At 43.8% G+C, this 22,076-nt stretch overlaps 2 protein-coding genes across 2 annotated transcripts in view; one reads left to right on the top strand and one right to left on the bottom strand.

Annotated features, from left to right (window-relative positions):
- Positions 1-22,076, bottom strand: part of brf1a (BRF1 general transcription factor IIIB subunit a) — a 63,981-nt gene that overhangs the window by 35,359 nt on the left and 6,546 nt on the right. The window contains exons 4-9 of the mRNA XM_072677320.1: positions 19,645-19,818; positions 12,991-13,022; positions 10,725-10,797; positions 5,515-5,664; positions 818-911; positions 295-421 (exon numbers count right to left, since the gene is read on the bottom strand). Coding sequence (XP_072533421.1) covers positions 295-421; positions 818-911; positions 5,515-5,664; positions 10,725-10,797; positions 12,991-13,022; positions 19,645-19,818 — 650 coding nt within the window. The remainder of the gene's footprint in view (positions 1-294; positions 422-817; positions 912-5,514; positions 5,665-10,724; positions 10,798-12,990; positions 13,023-19,644; positions 19,819-22,076) is intronic.
- Positions 6,006-10,011, top strand: btbd6a (BTB (POZ) domain containing 6a). The gene is made up of 4 exons (XM_072677321.1): positions 6,006-6,720; positions 7,877-7,967; positions 8,065-8,183; positions 8,558-10,011. The coding sequence occupies exons 1-4, from the start codon at positions 6,374-6,376 to the stop codon at positions 9,588-9,590; spliced, it is 1,590 nt and encodes a 529-aa protein (XP_072533422.1). The 5' UTR covers positions 6,006-6,373; the 3' UTR covers positions 9,591-10,011.

The following is a 22,076-nucleotide window of genomic DNA, read 5'->3' as shown; positions in this document are numbered from 1 at the left end:
ACAATTAATTGTGAGATTGTAAAATACACACATACTGCAAATTCATACTGGATTGAAATCACACCATAATTATTACTGTCAGACTGTAAAAACGACTCAAACTGCAAATTCATACTGGAATGATCAGTCCACAACCATTATGTTGAGACTGTAAAACTTTGTACACTGCAGATTCATACTGGATTAAAATCACTGCACAATTATTACTGTCAGACTGTAAAAACTACTCAAACTGCAGATTCATACTGGATTAATCACTTTAACAGGGCTGTAGATGTGTGCTAATAATGCAACCTTTTGCAGCCTCAGCTTCCTCTGTCCATCTTTGAAAGAGGGTGGGTCGCACTCCTGGTCTAGATCCACCCTCATGAACTCCTCAATGGTCAGCTCGCTTGTGGGCGTGTCCTCAAACTCGCTTAACCTGTCCATGAGAGCGAAAGAGGATGGGTCAGAAAAGATGCAGAAACATCTAATCCGTAATGCGGATTTGGGGGGTGGGGGGTGTTCAGAAATCAACACTGGTCAAAAACATACATTCAGCTGGCCTTATATTCAATTTCCTGGGCAATTTTCTGCCTAATATTTAATTTTCTAGCTGACTGCGCATGTGTTGGAGGAGGTGTGTGGCGATCTTCACCCTTCCAGTGTCTGGAACGTTGCATGTGATGGGAAAACGTGTGGGATATTGGGGATTTTGGGCTTGTCCGCTACATTTTGAGCCTGTGTAAATGGAGGAGTGGGTCATAAATGACTGTAATTACTGAGTGCTAGTATTGTTGTTACAACCCTTGAACTACAGCTGAACACGACGCCTTACCTCTTCCTCAGGGTGGCCTCACACACTTTCACCACTCCGATCACATCTTTGATGGTGCGATGAAACTCGTGCATGCGAGCAGCGACCAGCAGGGCTGTAGATCACACATACACACACACACACACACACACACACACACACACACACACACACAAACAAATGGATTAGCACAAACACAACTGCAAAGCTGTTTGTTAGAGAGTAGTGAGAGAGAGAAAGCGAGGGAGAGAATAAACACACTAATAAAACATTAATGGACGCTTCGATAAAGCCCACCTTCTCTACCTGCTCCCCACTGCTGTGCATCCAGCAGAAAGAAGGAGCTCCAAATGCACCTGCAGACGCTTCCCCGCTTCAATCGCTGTTTCATTTTAGTGCATGAAATAAAAATGAGGCAAAAGATGCACGGCAGGACATTCCTACCTGCTGACGACTGAGCAATTACTGGACAACAGATGCACTGTGTGTGTGTGTGTGTGTGCGTGTGTGTTTTAAGTGGATGCATCATGTTTTGCAAGACTTTCTGACTCAACTGATGGACGCTGGCTGAGATGTTTCAAAGCTTTGATCTAAAGCACAGTGACCAACCCAGGTCCAGGAAGAGAAGTCAGATCCAACACACCCGGCTTTAATATTCAGACCCCCCCCCCCCCTTCACATCCTGGATCAGCCAGGATCAGCCTGATCACTATAGATCACCAGAAGCAGGGATGATCACAGTACTGGTCTGTCTGTCTGTCTGTCGATCCCTCTGCAACTCTGTCCGTCTGCCTGCCGGTCCGTCTGTCTGTATCTGTGCGTCTGCCTATCCCTCTTCATCTCTATGTCCGTCTTTCTGTCCGTTTGTCCGTCTGTCTATCCCTCTGCAACTCTGTCCGCCCGTCTGTATTTGTCCGTCTGTCCATCCCTCTGCAATGTCTGTCTTTCTGTTTTTTCTGCACCTGTCTGTCTGTCCATCCATCTGTCCGTCTGTCTATCCCTCTGCAATCCTATGTCCATCTGTCCGTCTGTTCCGTTCCTCTGCAACCGTCGGTATGTCTGTCTGTCTATGCCTCTGCAACTGTCCCTACATTTTAGACAAAAGTTTACACGGCTTTATTAGCCAAATGTATTGGATGAACTTTTGACCTAAACATTTTTGAGCTAAGGTTTTTTGACCCTACATTTTAGCCAAAAGTTGCTGGACACAGCTCTACCTCAACCTAGCAACACTTTGGCAACCAGCACCTATATCAGAGGAACACTGCTGAGCTGCAATCACGCTCGCAGTTTCTGCAGGAACTGCACTTTTCTTTTTTCAAATTTCACATTTTGTGTATTTTTTTGCTTTGCAAGCACTCTGATCTCTGAGGTATAGGTGAGGACACCGAACAAGAGGAGGGAAAACATAAGGCGAGAAAACGTTTTACACCTCTCAGCCATCGTACACAACTCTAATCACTAGCTGCCACTAAGCAACATGTCAATTACCAGGCGTGAGCGACATGCCTTTAACAGGGAGGCCCTTTAACAGAACAGCCTCACAAAAAGCAAACGCTGCCACTCTTCCTCTTACACCCTAGATGTAGTTGATCAACTAATGGCTGATTTCTAAAGCTTGCTTCTTTAATAAGAGTGAGAGGAGCTCAGTGCAGATCTCAGAGGGATGATCGTCAAGTTATTAAGAGGTGGAGCCACTGGAAGAACACCTTAACTGAGAGGAATGGTCTAGAACATCCCAGGAACCCCCAAAGATGGGCCTGCCATGTACTAGAAGCTTCTGGAACAGCAGTGCCACAAGCCAGTTTTACATTACCATGGACACGGAGAGGCTGCTGTCCAAGAAAGAGGACCCTGCTCCAAAATTCACACCTTCAAGCTGGACTAAAGTTTGCAGCTGAATCACATGGACAGAAGAAAAAGGTTTCCACAGTGAAGCCCACGCCTTTCTGTCATGAACTTTATCATGTTTACTCCACATAATCCTCGTTACAGAAGACAGTCAGAGAGTTTAGAAAGTGCTCGGTTATCCAACCTCAGCGCTCTGGGAGTTACACAACCGAGCTTACAAAAACGACCCCATGATCCGATGCTGGGATCTGTGCAAAGTCACTGTGAATACGAACCCAGACACGTGAGTGACAGCACCAGTGTCTTCATCATCTCTCTCTCTCCCTCTTTGTTTCCCGCCATCCCTCGCTCGCTCTTTGGTCTCTTGCTGCGAAACAAACTCCTCTAAACTCCCTCTTCCCATTTCTGCGCGCGCAAGAGCTGCTGAAAGATTAATAGCCGATGAATTATTCAGGCTCAGCAGAAGACGAGGACACGGAGGGATGAGAGCCGAGCGAGAGATCAAACTGTGAGGAGAAAAAAGGCGGGGTTCCTTATTCTAATTACGGCTCCGGAGCCTCAGCTTAAAGCGGGACGATGCGAGAGATTGGGAAAGTATCAATATTGGCTCAGGTATGGGGCTTCTGGGACAGTGAACTGTATACAGTAATGCAGTCACCGCATGTGGCCTCTATTCCACTGCAAGGCCTGAACGGTTCTGAGCAGGGAGGGAGGGAGGGTAGCCGTTCTGGTGACTTCTCCACCTACTTATATAACATACATATATAGCTACATATATAAAAGATCCTGGGTCTGTTTTTCCAGTACCGATAATGGTGGAGTAGCTGTTCCAGTTTAGCTTCTTCAGCTGCACTGATCATGTACAGTTTAGTGCATCGCAGCATAATAAAGGTTAGCACTCATGAGTCGGTTAGAGGCCTCAAGCAACATTACTAATGCAGCATTAGCACGACCTGACTCCCTGACTCGTCCAACATCTCAAGCACCGGCACGCCCAACATCGCTACCGCGGCGTTGGCATGTGTTACGGGCTAGAATAACTCAAAGCTAACTACTGCTGTTTACCCAACTCGCCGACTAGCTGACTAAGTAGCGCCAATTGTCTAGTGGAAAAAAGTAGCTGCCCCGACACCTACTATAACTACTAGCAACGTGGGTCAGCACAAACCTCGACGCCGCTGTTTCCAGCAGTTTACTTCAGTTTTGTTGGGGAATATAATAAAAATACCATGTTGAGAAGGGGAATCACAAAAATGGCCAAAAATGAGTCGCTAGAGTCTAGCAACCGGGGAGCAGAGAGGGCGAAGGGCCTTGCTCAAGGGTCCAACAGTGGCAGCTTGCCGAGCCCGGGTATCAAACCCACACCCCTGTCATCAACAGCCCGGAGCTCTAACCTCGGAGCTACCACTGCCACCAGCCTTGACTCAAAGCAAACCTGTACTGGTCACAGGTAAATGACGTCATCTGAGCTCCCCTCCAATTCAGTGGAAAACCTTCCCTAACCATGTGACCTACCCTTCCTAACAGCATGGCCCAGCTAAGAGACGCCGGTGTCGGCCAGCAAGGCTTTAACAGTGATGAGGGGAGCTATACAAGATATAAACGCTTATATATGGTGATGTTTATGTCAGCTGTTATTAAAGGCTTATGAAGGGGTCAGTAGATCTTAAGTACAGCGTTACCATCGCTAGTGATTGAACTCAGACCATTAATAACACAGGCAGACGTCTAGTTAAGAAAACATTACTATATTTGTCAAATTCTTTTTTTTATTAAAATAACTACCTATTTTTTATTTTTCTTCTTAAATAGTTTTGTATTAGTAATTTTCATCAGTGTGGAACCACTGTTTTGCTGGTTTGCTTTTTTCTCTTCCAGCTCATCTATAAACCTCCTCGAGTATTGCAACGTCATACTTCTTGCCATATCGTCCACCCTTACATTAAAAACTGGTCTCACAGAAGTCGCTGAATAATTCATAGAAGTTACTGAATAAGCCAAAACCCTGGAACCAATTCAAACATTTTTTTTAAAGAAAATGTCCTCATTAAAAGTGTGCTGGACTCTTCAGAAAAAGAAGGCAAATCCACTGTGTCATAAAACATGCATGGCATTAAAAAAAAAAAAAAAAGAAAGAAAAAAAAAGTGAGACCCCATTCCACAAAGATGCTTTACATTCGCATTTCAGATACATCGCACTCACAGGGTTTTATTACCGTCTTCATACACAGGCAGAGCGACTGGAACCAATTTTTGTCCATTATGTTGTTTATTCAGGACATTAGGGGCTGAGGGTAGAAATCTCCTGCTAAAAAAAGGTCTAAAGTGGACCCTGATGGGACTACAGAGAGAGACTTGTGATCGAGATGGCTTGGCTACGGGCTTTCACACCAGTTTTAGGCCTTAATGCTGCTGTTCTGTGTAAATGATACCAGTTGGGGGTGGAGAGTTCAGCGTGGTGAGCAGGTTGTAGAGTGAGCTAAAGAAATCTGTTATGCGAGACTGAGACTGCACGAATATCAGGCTGGTAGAAAAAGGAAAATTGTATTAAACCTCTTATTAAACATGAAATATAGCATTTTTCTCACCTGTGATCTGCTCTGTTCAGCTGACTTGTTAATATAAGCGAAGGCCATTGTAAAGTCCTTGTAAGTGGCACCTTACTAAAGCAGCTTTTTTGCAATTCACTGTTTGTAAACATCCATCTGTGCATGTGTGAGTGTGTGTGTGAAGGTCTGTGTGTGTGTGTGTAGGGGCCTGTGTGTGTGTAGGTTTGTGTCTACGCGCTTGTGACCGGCCTACCCTTTCACTACCGTCCATCATTAAAAAGGTCGTTGCCAATAAGCAGGGGGGGTTGCCATGGTTACCTGCTCCACAGAGGCCCGAGGGCCTTCGTCCCGTGTGCATCCAGTCCCTCTTCATCCTCTGCACCAGCCTCAGCGCAGTCATGGACACCTCGTGACTCTTCTCTCCGAACTCCAACATGTGCGCAAAGCGCGGGATATACAGGCAGGGATCTACAAACACGCACACGCGCACACACACCTCATTACACACACACTTTAGTGTCCAAACTTTTGCATAAGACTCTTTCTCTCTCTGGTTCGATATATATATATATATATATATATATATATATATATATACATACACACACATACATACACACACTAAACATATCTTTACTTCACTGTAAAAACATTTGGAGCATTTCTATTGGTCCATTCATCACACACACACACACACACACACACACACACACAGCCACTATATATATTGTTTCCATGGAGGAATCGCAGTGAGCTGTCCTGTCTCTCGTGTTTGGGATCATCTGCTGATCCTCCAGCAGCAGCGAGGCTTGATCACTGCGCTAATCAATACTGTTTACTGCACACGCGCTGATTGGTCGGGGGAAGCCGGAGGCGTGGCCGAGAGGAGCCACAGTACACAAAACCAAGAAGTTGGAGCGGAGCGAGTCCACAACCCGTCCGCGCTGTGCGAAGGAGGGCGGCGAGGGAGCGTCGACAAACCGCAGCGGGACTCAAAAAACGAAGAGCGGTCTGAGATGCGGACGAGAAAGCGGAGCGGAGCAGAAGCAGGACAACCTGCTTCATTTTAGTGCCAAGAGGTTTCGGAGGAGACTGCGATGAGAAAAAAGAAACTGGAGACGGTTTAAGAGGACCGGCAGAGTTGAGTTTTTTTCGTTTAATTTCGGTCGAAGTTCTGATGCCCTCTGCAGCACTATGCAGGTCGCTCCACCATGGCCGGATCATGAGGTGTCTTGCGTTCCTCCTCTTGCTGCCGGATTCGTTAAAGAAGCCCCGCCACCCCGCCTGCAGCCACACCGCTAAGAACGGGAGGATGGAGCTGCAGCCGGCCGGAGGCACCGCAGAGCCCGGCGAGGCCGAGAAAAAGCGCAGCGAAGCGGCTAGCGACAGTCGGGATACCGCCGGCACCGAGCAAGAAGACGACATAAACAACAGCATAAACAACAACACTAAGAACAACAACGTAAACAACAACAACGTAAACAACGACCCCAGCAGCCCCGGCCAGCCTACACTGCGGGAGAGGTGGCTATTCTTCACATTTAGCTTTTTATTGAATCAATTAAATAGCTAGCTACATTTTAAGAAGAGTTTTTACATTAAACACACATTTAAACAGGAAATGAAGCTCCATCTATATGCTGTTAAGAGCGACTTGCCCTGTAACCCATCAGAGCAAGTTGCTTAACTAACGTTAACTAACTAGCTGGATAGATACGCAACTAACGTACGGAGCTAGCGAGCTAGCGTCAACTTCCCCTTTAAAATAATAAGTAATAAAACAGTAAAACAGTTATAAAAGCTAGCTATGATCAAACATTTTAATATAGCTAGCTATATGAAGTATATAATAAATGGTCACTGCAGGAAAGGTGGTTATTATTGACATTTTAAGTTTAAGTTAAGTACATTTTAAGACGACTTTTCCGATTTTAAAACATTAAATGAGGAAATTAATGCATATAGATATGTTGGTAACATTTATTTATCTTTATTTGATTTAATTGATTTACATTTGAACGTTAACGCAAACATAGCTACGTTGGCTATTCACTAGCTAGTGCTACGTAACTAACGTATCTTTGCATTAACGTCCAAGTACTTATTAAATATAAAAATTAATTTATAAAGTAGTTTAAAGTTTTCTAATGTGTGTTACTTACATTTTATTATTATTTATTAATTTTTTTTACATTTTCTAATTTAAAACGCATTAAAATTGAACCGAAATGCAGTTTTATATTTTGCTAACAGCAAAATTGGCTCGTTAAGTAGTTCAAGGCATGCCTTCAGATGTCAAAGTTAATCCAAGTAATTTAATGTTAGCACTACTGTTATGTCAGCGTAATTTTACAGCTGACATAGACCCAAGTTTGCGCCAAGATTAAATTCCCTTATAAAATAATGTAAATTTTTTAAAAAAAATAATTAAATACAAAAATTAATTATTGGACATCGCTAGAAACTATTACTGACCGAACGATGTGCTTGTTTACACAGCTGCCATACTAACATAGCTACCAAACCCCACTGTAATCCACAACTTTAAGAATAAGAACTGACTTAATCATCCCCCGAACAGACAGTTTAACAGGCACTGAGAGAGGCAGGATGATTACCTCCATTCTTGTGTAACCTCTCCAGCTTAATAAACTAATTTCACGCTTCTATTTTTACTCAGGAACGCTCAGATGTTCAATAACGAGCACATGGCGGACGTTCACTTTATCGTTGGTCCTCCAGGATCATCAGAGAAGGTCCCAGCCCATAAGGTCAGTTCCCTTTTCCCCTCCCTGACCCCTTCCCTCAGGAGTGCGGTAGCTGCCTTCATCCACTCATTAATTTTCCTCCTCTCTCTCCTTCCCTCAGTATGTGCTGGCGGTGGGGAGCTCCGTTTTCTGTGCCATGTTTTATGGGGACCTCGCTGAAGGAGACACCGAAATCCACATCCCAGATGTGGAGCCCACCGCTTTCCTAATCCTGCTCAAGTAAGACTCCCTAACGACTAGTGGGCAAAAATAACAGGGCTGCTGCCGGTGTCTCAGAGGAGCTGCCCTCTTATTTCACTGCTCTGATGGAGAGTTTATGGGATTTGAATGATCTGTGATTCTGCTTAAAAATAGGAACCCACCAGCAGAAGCAACACTGTTACTGTCTGGCTTCTGGTGTTAAACGCTCAGTTCGATCCAGGTGAAGGAGCTCATTCAGCTCTGTGCCTTTTTTTAATGCAGAAAGTGAAATGCAGTTGCCCCTTAAACCTAACATATGTGGGGGATATACACATAAATTTTACATCATGATATAATGAGATGATGAAGCAGGACAGGTGTGCTGACCTCTTTTTAACCCCTCCCCCCTTCAGGTACCTCTACAGTGACGAGATCGAGCTGGAGGCCGACACGGTCCTGGCCACTCTGTACGCAGCCAAGAAGTACCTGGTGTCTCCTTTGGCCCAAGCGTGCGTGCGCTTCCTGGAGACGGGCCTAGAGGCCCGAAACGCCTGCATCCTGCTGTGGCAGAGCCGGCTGTTTGACGAGCCTGAGCTGACCCGGCGGTGCTGGGAGGTGATCGACGCGCAGGCCGAAGTGGCTCTGCGCTCCGAGGGGTTCTGTCAGATCGACTCGTCCACACTGGAGAGCATTCTGTGTCGAGACACGCTGAACATTAAGGAGGCTTCAGTGCTGCGGGCGGTGCTGAAGTGGGCGGAGTCCGAGTGCAGGAGGCGGGGCTTGAACCCAACCGCCCAAAATAAACGCTCCGTACTGGGCAAGGCGCTGTACCTCCTACGCCTCCCGGCAATGAGCCTGGAAGAGTTCGCAGACGGGCCGGCGCAGTCCGAAATACTGACTCTGGAGGAGACGCGGGACATCTTCCTCTGGTTCACGGCTGCCAAAAAACCAGCACTGGACTTTCCACTGATGGCCAGGGCAGGGCTACACCCACAGCGCTGCCGCCGCTTCCAGTCGGCCGCCTACCGCAGCAACCAGTGGCGCTACAGAGGTCGCTGCGATAGCGTCCAGTTCTCAGCAGACAAACGCGTGTTCCTAGCTGGGATTGGCCTGTACGGTTCCAGCGGGAGCCGGGCCGAATACGGGGTCCGCATTGAGCTGAAGAGGCAGGGGGCTCTGCTGGCCCAGAGGATCACTACGTTTGTCTCCGACGGCTCAAGCTCAACGTTCCTTGTGTGGTTCGAGCACCCGGTGCAGGTGGAGCCGGACGTGTTCTACACGGTCAGCGCCGTGCTGGACGGCAGCGAGCTGAGCTACTTCGGACAGGAGGGCATGACGGAGGTGCAGTGCGGAAATGTCACTTTCCAGTTTCAGTGTTCGTCGGACAGCACCAACGGGACGGGGGTGCAGGGCGGACAGATTCCAGAACTAGTGTTCTATGCATGAGGATTCGGACTGATATGCATCCAAGGAAATATATGGATATACTTGTGACCAGTACTGCTGAAACCACATTAAGAGGATTCTTGAAAAAGACAGAACAGAACAGGACTGTGGGATTCCTCTGTCTGGATGGTCAAATAGCTCCCACTTTAAAAGCTCTGCAATCTTATTTATTACTTTAAGCTTATTATTTTAAACTACATTAATTTATTTTTAATTATTGACAAGAATTATGATGTATGTAGGGGTGTATTGCACTTGAAACAGGCAGCTCTTACTACTAATATGTTATATTGATTTTTTTTTAATTTAACATTTGGAGTTGACGGCTGGAAGTTGACTGACACACAATACTGAAAAAGGGCAAAGATCGCCAGTTACAGATCCCTAATTGGCTTAAAAATAAAGCTAAATGAGATGTGAATGAGCTGGTGTGCTTTTCTCAATGTTTCTTTTTTGACAAAGGCAGCACAAAAAAAGTTCAGCAGTGACACAGCGCCCTCTAGGCACAGTTAGGAGCATTACACTACTCCAAATCCAATGATCTAGTGATTCCTGCCCGGAACCAACTCTAATAAGCTGAGTAACGGCCTTGTGTATCAGCGCTGGGAAATGTTGACCACACTGCATTTACTGCATTACTTCGGACATACAGCACTGTGCAGAAGTTTTAGTCCCCTCTCAGCAGTGAGAGAGTTTTTACTGTAGAAGCTCCAGATCTGATCAGAACAGATAAAGCAGGTGAACATAAATCCAGTAAAGGGAGAAACAAGAGCTTCTCATTCTGAAGAAAGAAAGTAGTGAGATCTTGTCGGTGAGCTAGTCTGAAGAACAGAGCTCGGTTCCTCCAGGGTTCTCCTGAACGCCCCCCAGTCCAGCCAGCACAGCGTGGAGGATGTGTTCAATCAACTCCATCAGCAGCAGCATCAGCAGCTCACCTGATTTACCATCAAACCAGGTGTTGATAGGAGGAGAACTCTAAATAATACTAGACTCTGTGAAGAGAGTGTTGCACTGAGCAAATAAGCACTTGCTGCCCAGATAAAGAGCAGCTTGTAACTCTAATTTTTAATTTAACATTAACCTTCGCACAGTACTGTATGTAAAACCAGCTTATAAAAGGCATGAAAAGCTTACCTATGGCTGGAGCGTTGATGCACAGCTCTTTAGCCAGTGCCAAGAAGGTTCTTCCCAGGACATACACATTCACCTAGAGTGGGAATGTAAGAGTGGATGAAATTAGTAAGCGGAAACAGAAAGACGGAAAAAGGGATGAGTCCACAGTATGTCTGAAGATAGCTGGAGTTAGCTTGAAAAAGAACAATGAGCTTTTGTTCCCCCTCTGTTCTCCTGACCGTGCAGCCTTTAAAGGCTCCATGTGAGAACTGGACCCATCAGATAAAAATGCTTGGGTTAATAAATGGAGACTAGCTACAAAAACAGCCCCAAAACATTTACATATCCCCCTATCCAGATTACAGCATCTTAGCCCCGCCCATTCACATAATGGCCAATCGGCCATTATCGGTGCCTTCAGGCCCACAGTCCTATGCACTTTACTGTTTTCACTGCTCCCAGCACACCTGACCCTACTAATGTACTCCTTAACAAGTGTTCAAGGGAATGGCTGCGTCCCAATTCTGAACTACACACTAATGCTATAAGGTGTAGACTACAATAATACAAATCTAGACATTAACTGACAGGAAGTGATTAACTGTTACTATGCCAAAATACATCACTGCACTTGTATCACGTCACACCATCCCAGAACTGACCAGTTCTGAGAATGTATCTTGGATATTTGAGTATATACACTTTTTTTAATCTATCCTGAATACTTTATAATCAATTTATATGCGTACCATGACTGGAGGACCACTGCTACACGCAGAATTCAGGGAAAAGAGACCATAGGCCCTTTAAGTCTAGCATAGTTGGGAAGAAAAGCACTGGAGGGAATAGGGAGTCTCAAAGCAAATTTTGCAACAGCCTGAAGATAAGACAGTTTCCTAAAGCCTGTGATAAGAATAATCACCAGTTCTTAAGAACAGTAGCAGTGCCAGTGATGTACATGCTTATTATTCTTCAGTTAAGGGATGGGCTTATGGAACAATAACTTGCAGCGGCTAATCTTGCTTGCCATATAAACAACAGCAAGCCGTTTGGTGGCCATACTTTCGTTGAACTGCTGATCTGCTTAAAAAAAAAAAAAAAAAACAGCGCTCTATTCCAGCCAACATAATATAGGCATGGAGAAGTGTCAAGTAACACATCTGGAGAAAAGCCTGTTTAACCACTGTCAGTATTCCCAAAATGATGCTGCTACAGCCTGGGCCAACATCCAGTAGCCTGGATGGATAACAAAGCTGTAAACTCCCCTCACACTCTCACACACCCCTCCATCTGGGCCCTATGACATTTAAGAGAAGTCCCTTTGAGGAGGATCTGGAGGTTATGACCTCTTTAATGGGGTGGGACCTCCACACACACGTCTGGAAAAGCTGAGAAAGCTGCTGTGTGAGACTGAGGGAATTTATGGGTTCAGTTTAGGGCTTCTCAGACCATCCATCTATGCGTGTCTGTGTGTGTATATATATGAGTGTGTGTGTGTGTGTTGAGAAGGCATTTAACTCGACAGCTGGGAGAGTAAAAATACATAACACTTGCACAAGCTGTGAGGGAGCTCAACACACACCCGTGCTCATACACACTCACCCCGAGGCCGATATCAATGTCCTGCTGAATCACTCGGATTAAAAAATGAGGACTATATTTATCCCTCTTATCACACTGCCTGCACCCACACAGACATTGAAACTCATGAGCTGTGAAAAAGTGCAGAAGTTCAGAAACTGAACCCCTGCAGTGAGCTCTTTTAATGACTTTCACATGAACATGATCATTATCATTTCCGGTGCTTTCGGAAACTATTATACAGGGTAACTGTTGTGGAATTATTTCATTTAATTTAATGGAGTTTAACGACTATGCAGATTCGAATCATGTCTACAAACCTCCTTTTGGGAGCCCGTATCTATCATTTGGCCTCTACTGGCTCTGTAAAGGCACTTAGTGCTTGGTCCCCGATGATTGCCACTTTCTATGTAAATTGAATGACGTGGACCATCTCCACTAAAACAGCCCATATAAACAAACCAGCATGTTTAACACTGATTTTAGCCAAAATCTGAACATAAGCTGGTGGTCTTGGTTGGCTGCAGTGATCGTTTACACACATTAAAACTCCCCACAGACACATAGACAACACGGAAACTCCCAGATAGGGACTCGAAACGAAGACCTAAGCACTGGGAGGCAAACATGCTAACCACCAAGCCACAGTTCCACCACACTATGTTATTACAAATTCGCAGGCTAAAAAAATGAAATCACAGCTCACCTGCAGTAGATCACTCAGATCCAACAGCATGTCTGAAGGAGCTCAGTTAAAGAGTCAATCAAGCTGACAACATCAAGAACAACAACTTCATGATAATAGGGAAATACACTATGTCCAAATGTTTGCAGACACCCCTTGCTAATAAATGAATTCAGCTATTTTAAGTTATTTTAGAGTTAAAGTTAATTTATCAGCTAGTTATTTTATCCCAGTAGAGAAGTATTCCAATAGGAGACTCTGGAGCAGATAAACAACCATGAACCTATTGGAACAATGCTGCCTAATGCCAGGCGTGGGCTAAAGCCCCCCAGCATTGAGCTGTGAAGCAGTGGAGGAACTGTGTTTTTTGGGATGATGGATGGTGCTCCATCCAGTACTTTTGGGATGAGTTGAGGAGGCAGTTGGGGAATAAGGTGGGTAAATCCTCACAGCAATGCTCCTCCAAAATCTAGTAGAAAGTCCCCTTCCCTGGACAGTTACTCCAACAAAAGCAGATTTATAACTATATATATATATAAACAGATATAGTTATAAATAAATGAAAACAATAACTATTATTATTATTATTCCTGCTATTTATATTTAATGCTGAGGAGGTATTTTTGCTGTTATTTTTTGTCTCATATGTCTACAAAATTCAGTATTTTGGTTATTATTTTCAAATGGTAGTGTAATAAATACACACTCAGACAATTCTGAGTGGATATATAGAGTCAATATTGACTCCTTAAAGAGTTAATACGATCAATACATCCAGCAAACACATATGATCTGTGATATATTCTCCGCCAAGCTTCTTTCATTGCGTTCTAAAACATAATTAAATACATTTTTATTATATTTTAACAACTTAATATATTTTGCGTATCTCGACTCCCCATTCTTTAGGTCTCTCATCCTTGCCTCTCACCTTTTCCATCTCAAAACCCCAAACAAACATTAAAGCTCCTCTAAAAGCAACATGCTGAATATCAGAGACCAGCAGAACCCTGGATCACATGAAGGCCCTTTGAATCCCAGCAGAACAGCTTTATAATTACGCCCCTAATTTGCACACCAGCACACCTGAACTAATCAACCTGAGTCTCTGACAGCGGAACAGGACTGACCGACCATCTGACCACACAGAAGGGGGTTGTTTTAATCAGATTCTCGTCATCCAGAACGAAGCCCTGCTGAAAACCTCAACCTCTTGAACCTGCAAATCAACTGTCGCCTGGCAACCAAGCACCCAGGGCAGCGGTGTCCATGGAGACCAGCACACCTGTCCAGTCAGGTCCAAATGGATTAATAACATCATTTAAAAAAAAAAAAATACATTATGGGATTAGTTACCATGGCAACTGAGAGAGAGAGAGAGAGAGAGAGAGAGAGAGAGAGAGAGAGAGAGAGAGAGAGAGAGAGAGAGAAAGAAAGAGAGAGATAATCCTGAACTGAGAGAGTTTACAGATGAATCCACTGACTGAAGAGCTGACTGTATTATGGGATGTGTGAGGATTAGGGGAGGTGAGGATGAGGTGAGCAGAGACTCCTCATTATTTTGATCCCACAAACACAGATTTCAGGTTCAGGATTAACCAACAACTTTATAAGCATTTTGGTCACGTGTCACGTTTGAAGGGAGAAATCCCTCATCACTACTGGTCTACAATTATGGGGCACCTTAAGCAGAAACCATCTTTAAGAAAACAAGAACCGTACCCTTTATTATTTTAGTGCTGTCTGGAAAGTGGTCTTGATCATTTTAACACATTACCAGAGTCCAAACAATTCTCAATCAAAATGATTCAACCCTGAGTGCACATTAGGCTCAATAGCAAAATGTAATGAAAATTTAATGAAACCAAATCAAACCAAGACCAATTGTCTGGGGACGGTGAAGCGGATGGATGCCAGTGTTTCTGGGTGCCCCCATGTCTGTGTTACCTTCTGGCCCTCTCCTTTCAGTTAGGCCGTTATTGTCAGATCTACCGGAGCAGTCAGCCACACTCTGATACTGCTTATCTAGAACCAGACCATGACCATCTCCCAATCTTCACAAACCCACTGCACAAACCAGCAGAGTGACGCAGCTTTAACGCGGGAGTAATTTCACACCACAATGCTCAATATCTAAGGTCTAAAGCCTCTCCTTAACCAGGGAGATGTTCTAATTGGAAGGGAAGGTGCAGCTCCTGCAGAGCCAAGCTATAAATCAGGCTATATTTAACCCTCCCACTGGGGATCCACGGCTACAAACACCACGCTTCCATCAAAAACACACAGTCTGACTCACTGAGAGACACTGCCATGCCACACACACACACACACACGCGCGCGTGCATGCATGTATCTTCATGTACACATAAACATCAATAAAAATGCAGAGGCGAAACAATTACAGGCAAAGCCAGACACAGACACACACACACAGAGAGAGAGAGAGAGAGAGAGAGAGAGAGAGAGAGAGAGAGAGAGAGAGAGAGAGAGAGAGAGAGAGCTATCTGCAGCTGAATGTGTTTGTCTTCTCAGATTTCCTTTAGATCCACCTGCGCTCTCCTCCAGAGGCTTGTGGAAAACCGCAGTTCTTCAACTGATTCGACAACAAAGGCGAGACAGGCAGGTGTTTAACCGGAGCGTGTTCAGAAACGCAACCTTCGATCAAACATAAAGGCAAACTCTCTGCGACAAGTTCAACACATTAGGAAACCCGCACTGGAATTAAGGTGTGGGCGACGCCGCAAAAACACAATATCACGATTAGTGCTATCAGGGTTAATGCGTTACCTCACACGATTTATCTGCTCACTTTAACGCGTTAACCTTTTTTAAAATGCTAATTAATCATCCTATCATGTTTGACCCCAACTTCCTCCTGTAGGTCTCTCTCTTTACAGAGTCTAGTGGCGTATTAGCGCTTTTACTGTTGAGCTCAGAGGGTTGATCCAACTTTATTTGTGATGAAATATGGATTAATTTTTCATAACTAACTCTCATTCTCTTGCTTACACACACACCCACACACACACGCACCAACCCGATTACTGATCATCCATTTATCTCTTATAAAGTTTTGCCATTAAAGCTTCTGAGTCCGAGCTTCGTCGTGTTTGAGGCTAAAGTTCTCTAAACTTTACTGAGATACTAAAAGAATAATAAACCCTGGATTCCTCTAGACAGTTTATTAGGCACATTTATTTGTTCTCCTTCCCTAAAAATAAGAAAATCAAGGACGTGCTGGCTAGCATTTTAACTGGTGATCAATCTGAATACTGTGATTAACGCCATTATTATTTCATTGATTGACACCTCTAATCACGATGCTTAAAAGGGCAAGTGAACACTTCTGGGACATTAATTAGGGGTTAATTAATGTTCTTTGTTCAATGATGCCTAAATTAGACAAAAAAAACCAAAACTATTCACAATACAATAAGCATTATTCATTATACTATATATAATTTCTTTACCTATAACTGCACTATTGTTGTAATAACATACAATAAACACAATGTTACCACCCTGTTATTTACCTTATTGAAATTATTTCTAAATCTACACATTATTACTGTGTGATTGGCAGCACTTGGATTCATCAGGGTTCTAGATAGTGGCAGGTTTTATTACTTTACGTGAGAGTTTATTAGGCTAATAGTTTAATTATCAGTAATAAATCAAGAGGTGTCACATATTCTAAAAGGAGGTTTTATTCATAACTAAATTAGTGTTTAATGACTTCATTTGCATCACAAATTCAGCATCTGCTAATGTCAGTGTTCGGCTGCAGTAATTACACACCAAATAGCACTAAATAATACGCATAATCAGTGTTTTTGCTACATATATTTCCGCTGCTACTTCACAACAAAAGGGCTTTTCATTTGAAATGACGGATACAGGAAGTGGAGACCTGATGGTGCCAACTCGGTCTTCCTTTCTCTACGCACCTGACAAGAGGGAGGGATAAAGACAGGGAGAGGAGAGAAGAGAGAAATATAGGCTAAACTAGCTAATGCAGATTAATTAAGCTAATGCATTCCTCAGTGCACCACAACAAGTGCATTTGTTAGTATGCAGTTGTTTCTATAACTGGTCTTAATATGTTTTGTTTATGATCAATGCAGTTGTTAAGTGTATTAGAAGCACTAACAATCCACAATATACTCATATGTACATTCATATGTACAATCTCCAGCATATATATTCATATTGAGGGCATTTTTAAATATCCAGCGCCGACCCTGATTATATCCACCCCTGCATACCTGCCCTAAAATCTCTGCTTTTACTGTTTAGCTTTGTAAAGAAGAAAACACAGCATCAAAAAAAAACAAAAAAGCACAAATCCACACCACCTACACACACTCACTCATCCTACTAAACCAGACCGAAGACAGTCTCAGGAGACTGACATCTTAGCACATCGGCTCACTTTGCAGTTCCCATAGACACCCCCGCCCACACTGGTCTGCTCCCTCACACTCCCCAGACGCTGTGAGGCAAGAGTGCCTCACTGACGGGCAGACTAAACAGGAGGAAAGGACAGAGTTATTAGGAATAATAAGAACACACAGACGCTAAAGAGACAGGAGAAAAGGCCCACTGGCCTCCAGTAGGGCCTTCTCCAAAAACGCTGCCGTGATGTTACCACTCCCGCTACTGGCCATGTTCAACATTGCTACCACGGCGTTAGCACGGCCTGGTTTGCTTAGTGGAAACTAGCTTTGCCTTTGCCTATTAGGAGACACCTATTTGCCTATTTTGATTCTTTGCTGAACTCCTCCATTAACGCATTAACATACGACTCGGAAACACACAGTTTTCTGTTCATTTTCCAGAACAAAACCTTGGAAACCGACTGTACTCCACAAAGGTGACTAACTAAGGTTAGCACCACAGTTTTCCTTTAAAACCTTTTTTTCCCCTTTGTTCAATGACAACTAAATTTGACAAAAAAAAAAACAACTATTCACAATACATTAAGCTTTATTCATTATACTATATATAATTTTTTTTTACCTATAACTGCACTATTAGTTGCAATAACATACAATGAACACAATGCTACCACCCTGTTATTCACGTTACAAACAACAAGCTGAAAACAAGCTGAAACTATAGTCTGTGGAAACTGACTGTACTCCACAAATGTGACTAACTAAGCTTAGCACCACAGTTTTCCTTTAAAAAACACCTGATTTATAATAACTAATGATTACTGTGGTACAATAACTGGCTATTATCTCTCTCTCTCACTCATCTCAATGACTCATCCGTCTCTCACTCACAAGAGCTTAACACTTCCAGGGAACACACAGTGCATGTGTCTGTATGTATGTGTGTGTGTGTGTGTGTGTGTGTGTGTCCATAAAAACGGAGGGGGAAACTTCACCCAGCGAATGACGCACCCTTGCACCCGAGAGGGCCAGACAGGATAAGATCTGCTGGGAGACCAAACTTCTGACTGTCTGTGTGCGGTTCTTTACACAGCCATTTCCTCTGAAAGCTGAGCTCACGGTGAAATCAGGCCAGTCAGACATACAGTCATCCACAAGGTCACATGACTATCATTTACCTCCATGTCCCTCCTTAATCTCTGGGACTCCTCACAATGCTGAAACACGACAATCTGAATTCTGCCTCAATAATTCCTCAAAACCTCTTCAGTAAGGATTGTACATGGGTATTACTGAAACAGGCAGTTCCAGTACTACATGGACAAAAGTATTGGGACAACTTCCCATTCAACATTTCTTCTGAAATCAAGGACATTAAAAAGTTGATCCTGCTTTTGTTGGAGTAACTGTCTCTACTGTCCAGAGAAGAAGACTTTCTACTAGATTTTGGAGAGGAGCATTGCTGTGAAGATTTGAGTGCATTCAGCGACAAGCATGTTAGTGAGGTCAGGACCTTGGATGATCACCACACCAACTCACCAGCCCAAACGTATTGGGATTTAACACCATCCATCATTCCAGAGAACACAGTTATTGGGATGGGGGGTTTATACCCTTCTAGCCCACCACTGGCATTAGGCAGCATGGCGCCAATAGGTTCATAGGACTCTAGAGATAGGATTCTATAGGCAGTACTTCTCTACAGGGATTAGACAAGCTGTGCAGGTGTGCATGGGTGCAACTTAAAGTAGCGGAATGCATCCATTAGAAGGGGTGTCCACAAACATTTGGACATTTGCGTGTGCATTAGCGGGGTCACTGAGTACTGTTTCTCAGAGAGCGAGCTTGACTGGCTTTGTTGTGCTACATCCTAATCACTGCCACAGACGTTGAGGAGTCCCAGAGAGCATAATTAGCGTTGCTCTCTCTAGGTGGGTATGACCCTCCCCCTCCCTCATCACAATGCAATGCTAGCCAGTGCGGGTGTTTGTTAGCTCACATAACAAAATAAGTGTTGAGCCACCAAATGACATTGTCTTATTGGCAAATAAAAAAAAATGCAACATGCCTCCACCCTCTTAGCACTGGCAGCACTGTGTGAGGGGTATACCTAAATAGTGGGTGTCTATTCTAGGACAACAGAGTTGGCTTTAAACTGTAGCTTTTATTTAGAGTAACAGCCACTGACACACTCTCTGCACAGCCCTACCCAACTCCTACCCACTCACCAATAAACAACCCAATAAAATCCACGCCCCCTTTTTCATTCAAAGGATACGTGGCGTCCCCTCTGTCCGGCACACCAGGTAAAGGCAGGCTGCGACGACGTGGGCAGATTTGCGGCCGCGGGTCAGCCGCTTGCACAGTGCCATCTTGTAGAAGTTGAAGGCCGTGTTCAAGCAGTGCTGGTTCATCTGCAGCTGGTGGCCCAGGTGGTTTATGTTCCGCTTGGCTAAACAAAAACAACAACAACAACAAATAACAATGAAGACCGCTAAACAACGATAGCATAACACACTGTGTCCAAACGGGTCAGAAGTAACTGTTGCGATGGCAGAGTTGGTCTAGGGGTGGATACCCTACATTAAACAGCAAGTAAACAATCAGTTCCTGAAGTAAGGAGTTCTGGAATCTGAGGCACTGTGACAGCCCAGTGTGAACCTGCGAAGTTCTAGGCGACCGGACATCTCCAAAACATCAGGCAGGTCTTGTGGGGTATGCAGAAGTCAGCACCTCCCATAAGGATAACCTTGGGTCATGGATGCCTGCTGGAGGTCCAACCTCACAACTTACAGGACTTAAAGGATCTGCTGCTGACATGTTGGTGCCAGATACCACAGGACACCTTCAGAGGTCTTGTGGAGTCCATGCCTCAAGGGATGTACATAATATGCCATAATGTGCCACTCTGCTCCATTTGCTGATGGTCCGCAGTTGTTGGTGAAGGACCTGCACTGACTTGCCTGCCTGGACGTGAAGCGATTTTCATTAACAAGCTGTGAAACCCACCAGTGGTCCCTGACCGTCAGTTTCATCCATGATCCTGAAAAGAACCTCCTGTAGACTGGGATTTCTGCCACTGCTGGTAGACCCATATGACCGTACACTTCCATACACCTGCAGATTCAGCTCCTTCCTTCACACTATGGTCTTTGGCCATGCCCAAATGCCCAAATTGTCCATCCATGCTACCACCACAATGATTCTAGTGTGATCTGATATTAGTCATGTGCATTTATATGTATACATTTATTAAAATTTAGAAACAGACTGAATCCACCTGAATGCTGAATCAGCATTAAATTAATAAAATGCGAACAGTAGAGCAGCAACTCCGTGCCATCCAGACTTTTTTCTCCTGAAGTTCAATCAAAACATCATCCAACTTTTTAAGCGCTTAACGACAGACACCTATCAAGACACACGGCTAATTATCATCATCATCATCATGTTCTGTACAGTTATTATTAGTGGCATGATCACTATGAGTACTGCTTTAGCAGCGCCTCTCAACACTAACTCCTTATGGAGGTTTAAGGAGGAAGTGTGAGACTGAAAAATGGTACGGAGCAGAAGCCCTGGGCTATTTATACAAACTCCCAACCACACAGAGATCGCTTGTTCTCCCAGCACACACACTCACACACACACTCACACACCCCAATAAATCTCAACGTAGACTGCGGGCCCTTAAATCACACACACACACGTACGTGCCTGCACTCACAAACGCTCACAATAAAGAGATCCTCCATATGTTCTCCTTCTACCAGAACACACACACAGCCATGTGTCTGTCTGAGCGAGGTGATTCATTCATTACCACACAACACACACACAGAATGGGTGGCCCACACACCTAACCGCTTTCACAACGGCATGAACCACACACTTGAGGTTCTCCTCTTTTCCCACAGATAACAGGCCACACCTCTGATAAACTGTTGCTCAGCTCTGACACGATGAATGAATCGAATGAATCATCAGTGTTAAAGAAATCAGCGTTTCCACAAGCTCCGAATCATCCGCTGTAGAGCATCAACAACGGAGGAGCAGAGATCCACTCAGACGTCACACTTCCCCCTAATCTGTGAGAGATCTCATCAGAGGGAGGGTGATTACTGCTGATGCTGTCAACACTGCGAAGAACAACTGGAGAACATCCAGAATGAGGAGCCAATAAAATAAGCAGTAACACTTTATTTTGGTGGGCCCTGTCGTCCTGTTGCAGATGATCAGATGATCTTCAACTAATTATTCACTTGAAGATTAATTCATCACAATCTCAACTTTAAACTTAAACCCTAATCTTAATCTTAACCCTGTTAAGAACAACTGAGTTTAAATAGATTACGTTAACAACTGAAGCACCTGTAAATAAAATCTGTGACAGAGAAAATTAACATCTAGAATGAAAACCTATATCCAGAATTTATTACACAAAAATCACATAAAAATCACATCCATTAAATATTATAAAATTAATATCCAGAATGACGTTCTACAATCATTTCCAGAACAATGTTCTAAAAACATTAATCTTCAAAAGGAATTTATTTTACAATTAATATTCAAATGAATTGATCAAGAAATTTTCTGTTTTCCAGATTAAAGTTCTAATAACTTTAACATCCAGAATGAAGTTTCACATTTGTATCTAAAATCAATTTATTATTCAATATCCAAAATAAAAACCAAAAAAAATCCAAA

The sequence above is a fragment of the Salminus brasiliensis genome, chromosome 4 (genome assembly GCF_030463535.1).
Source record: "Salminus brasiliensis chromosome 4, fSalBra1.hap2, whole genome shotgun sequence".
In the NCBI taxonomy this organism is placed as follows: domain Eukaryota; kingdom Metazoa; phylum Chordata; class Actinopteri; order Characiformes; family Bryconidae; genus Salminus; species Salminus brasiliensis.
Note: the sequence above shows the minus strand (reverse complement) of the source record. Positions and strands in the feature narration are given on the sequence as shown.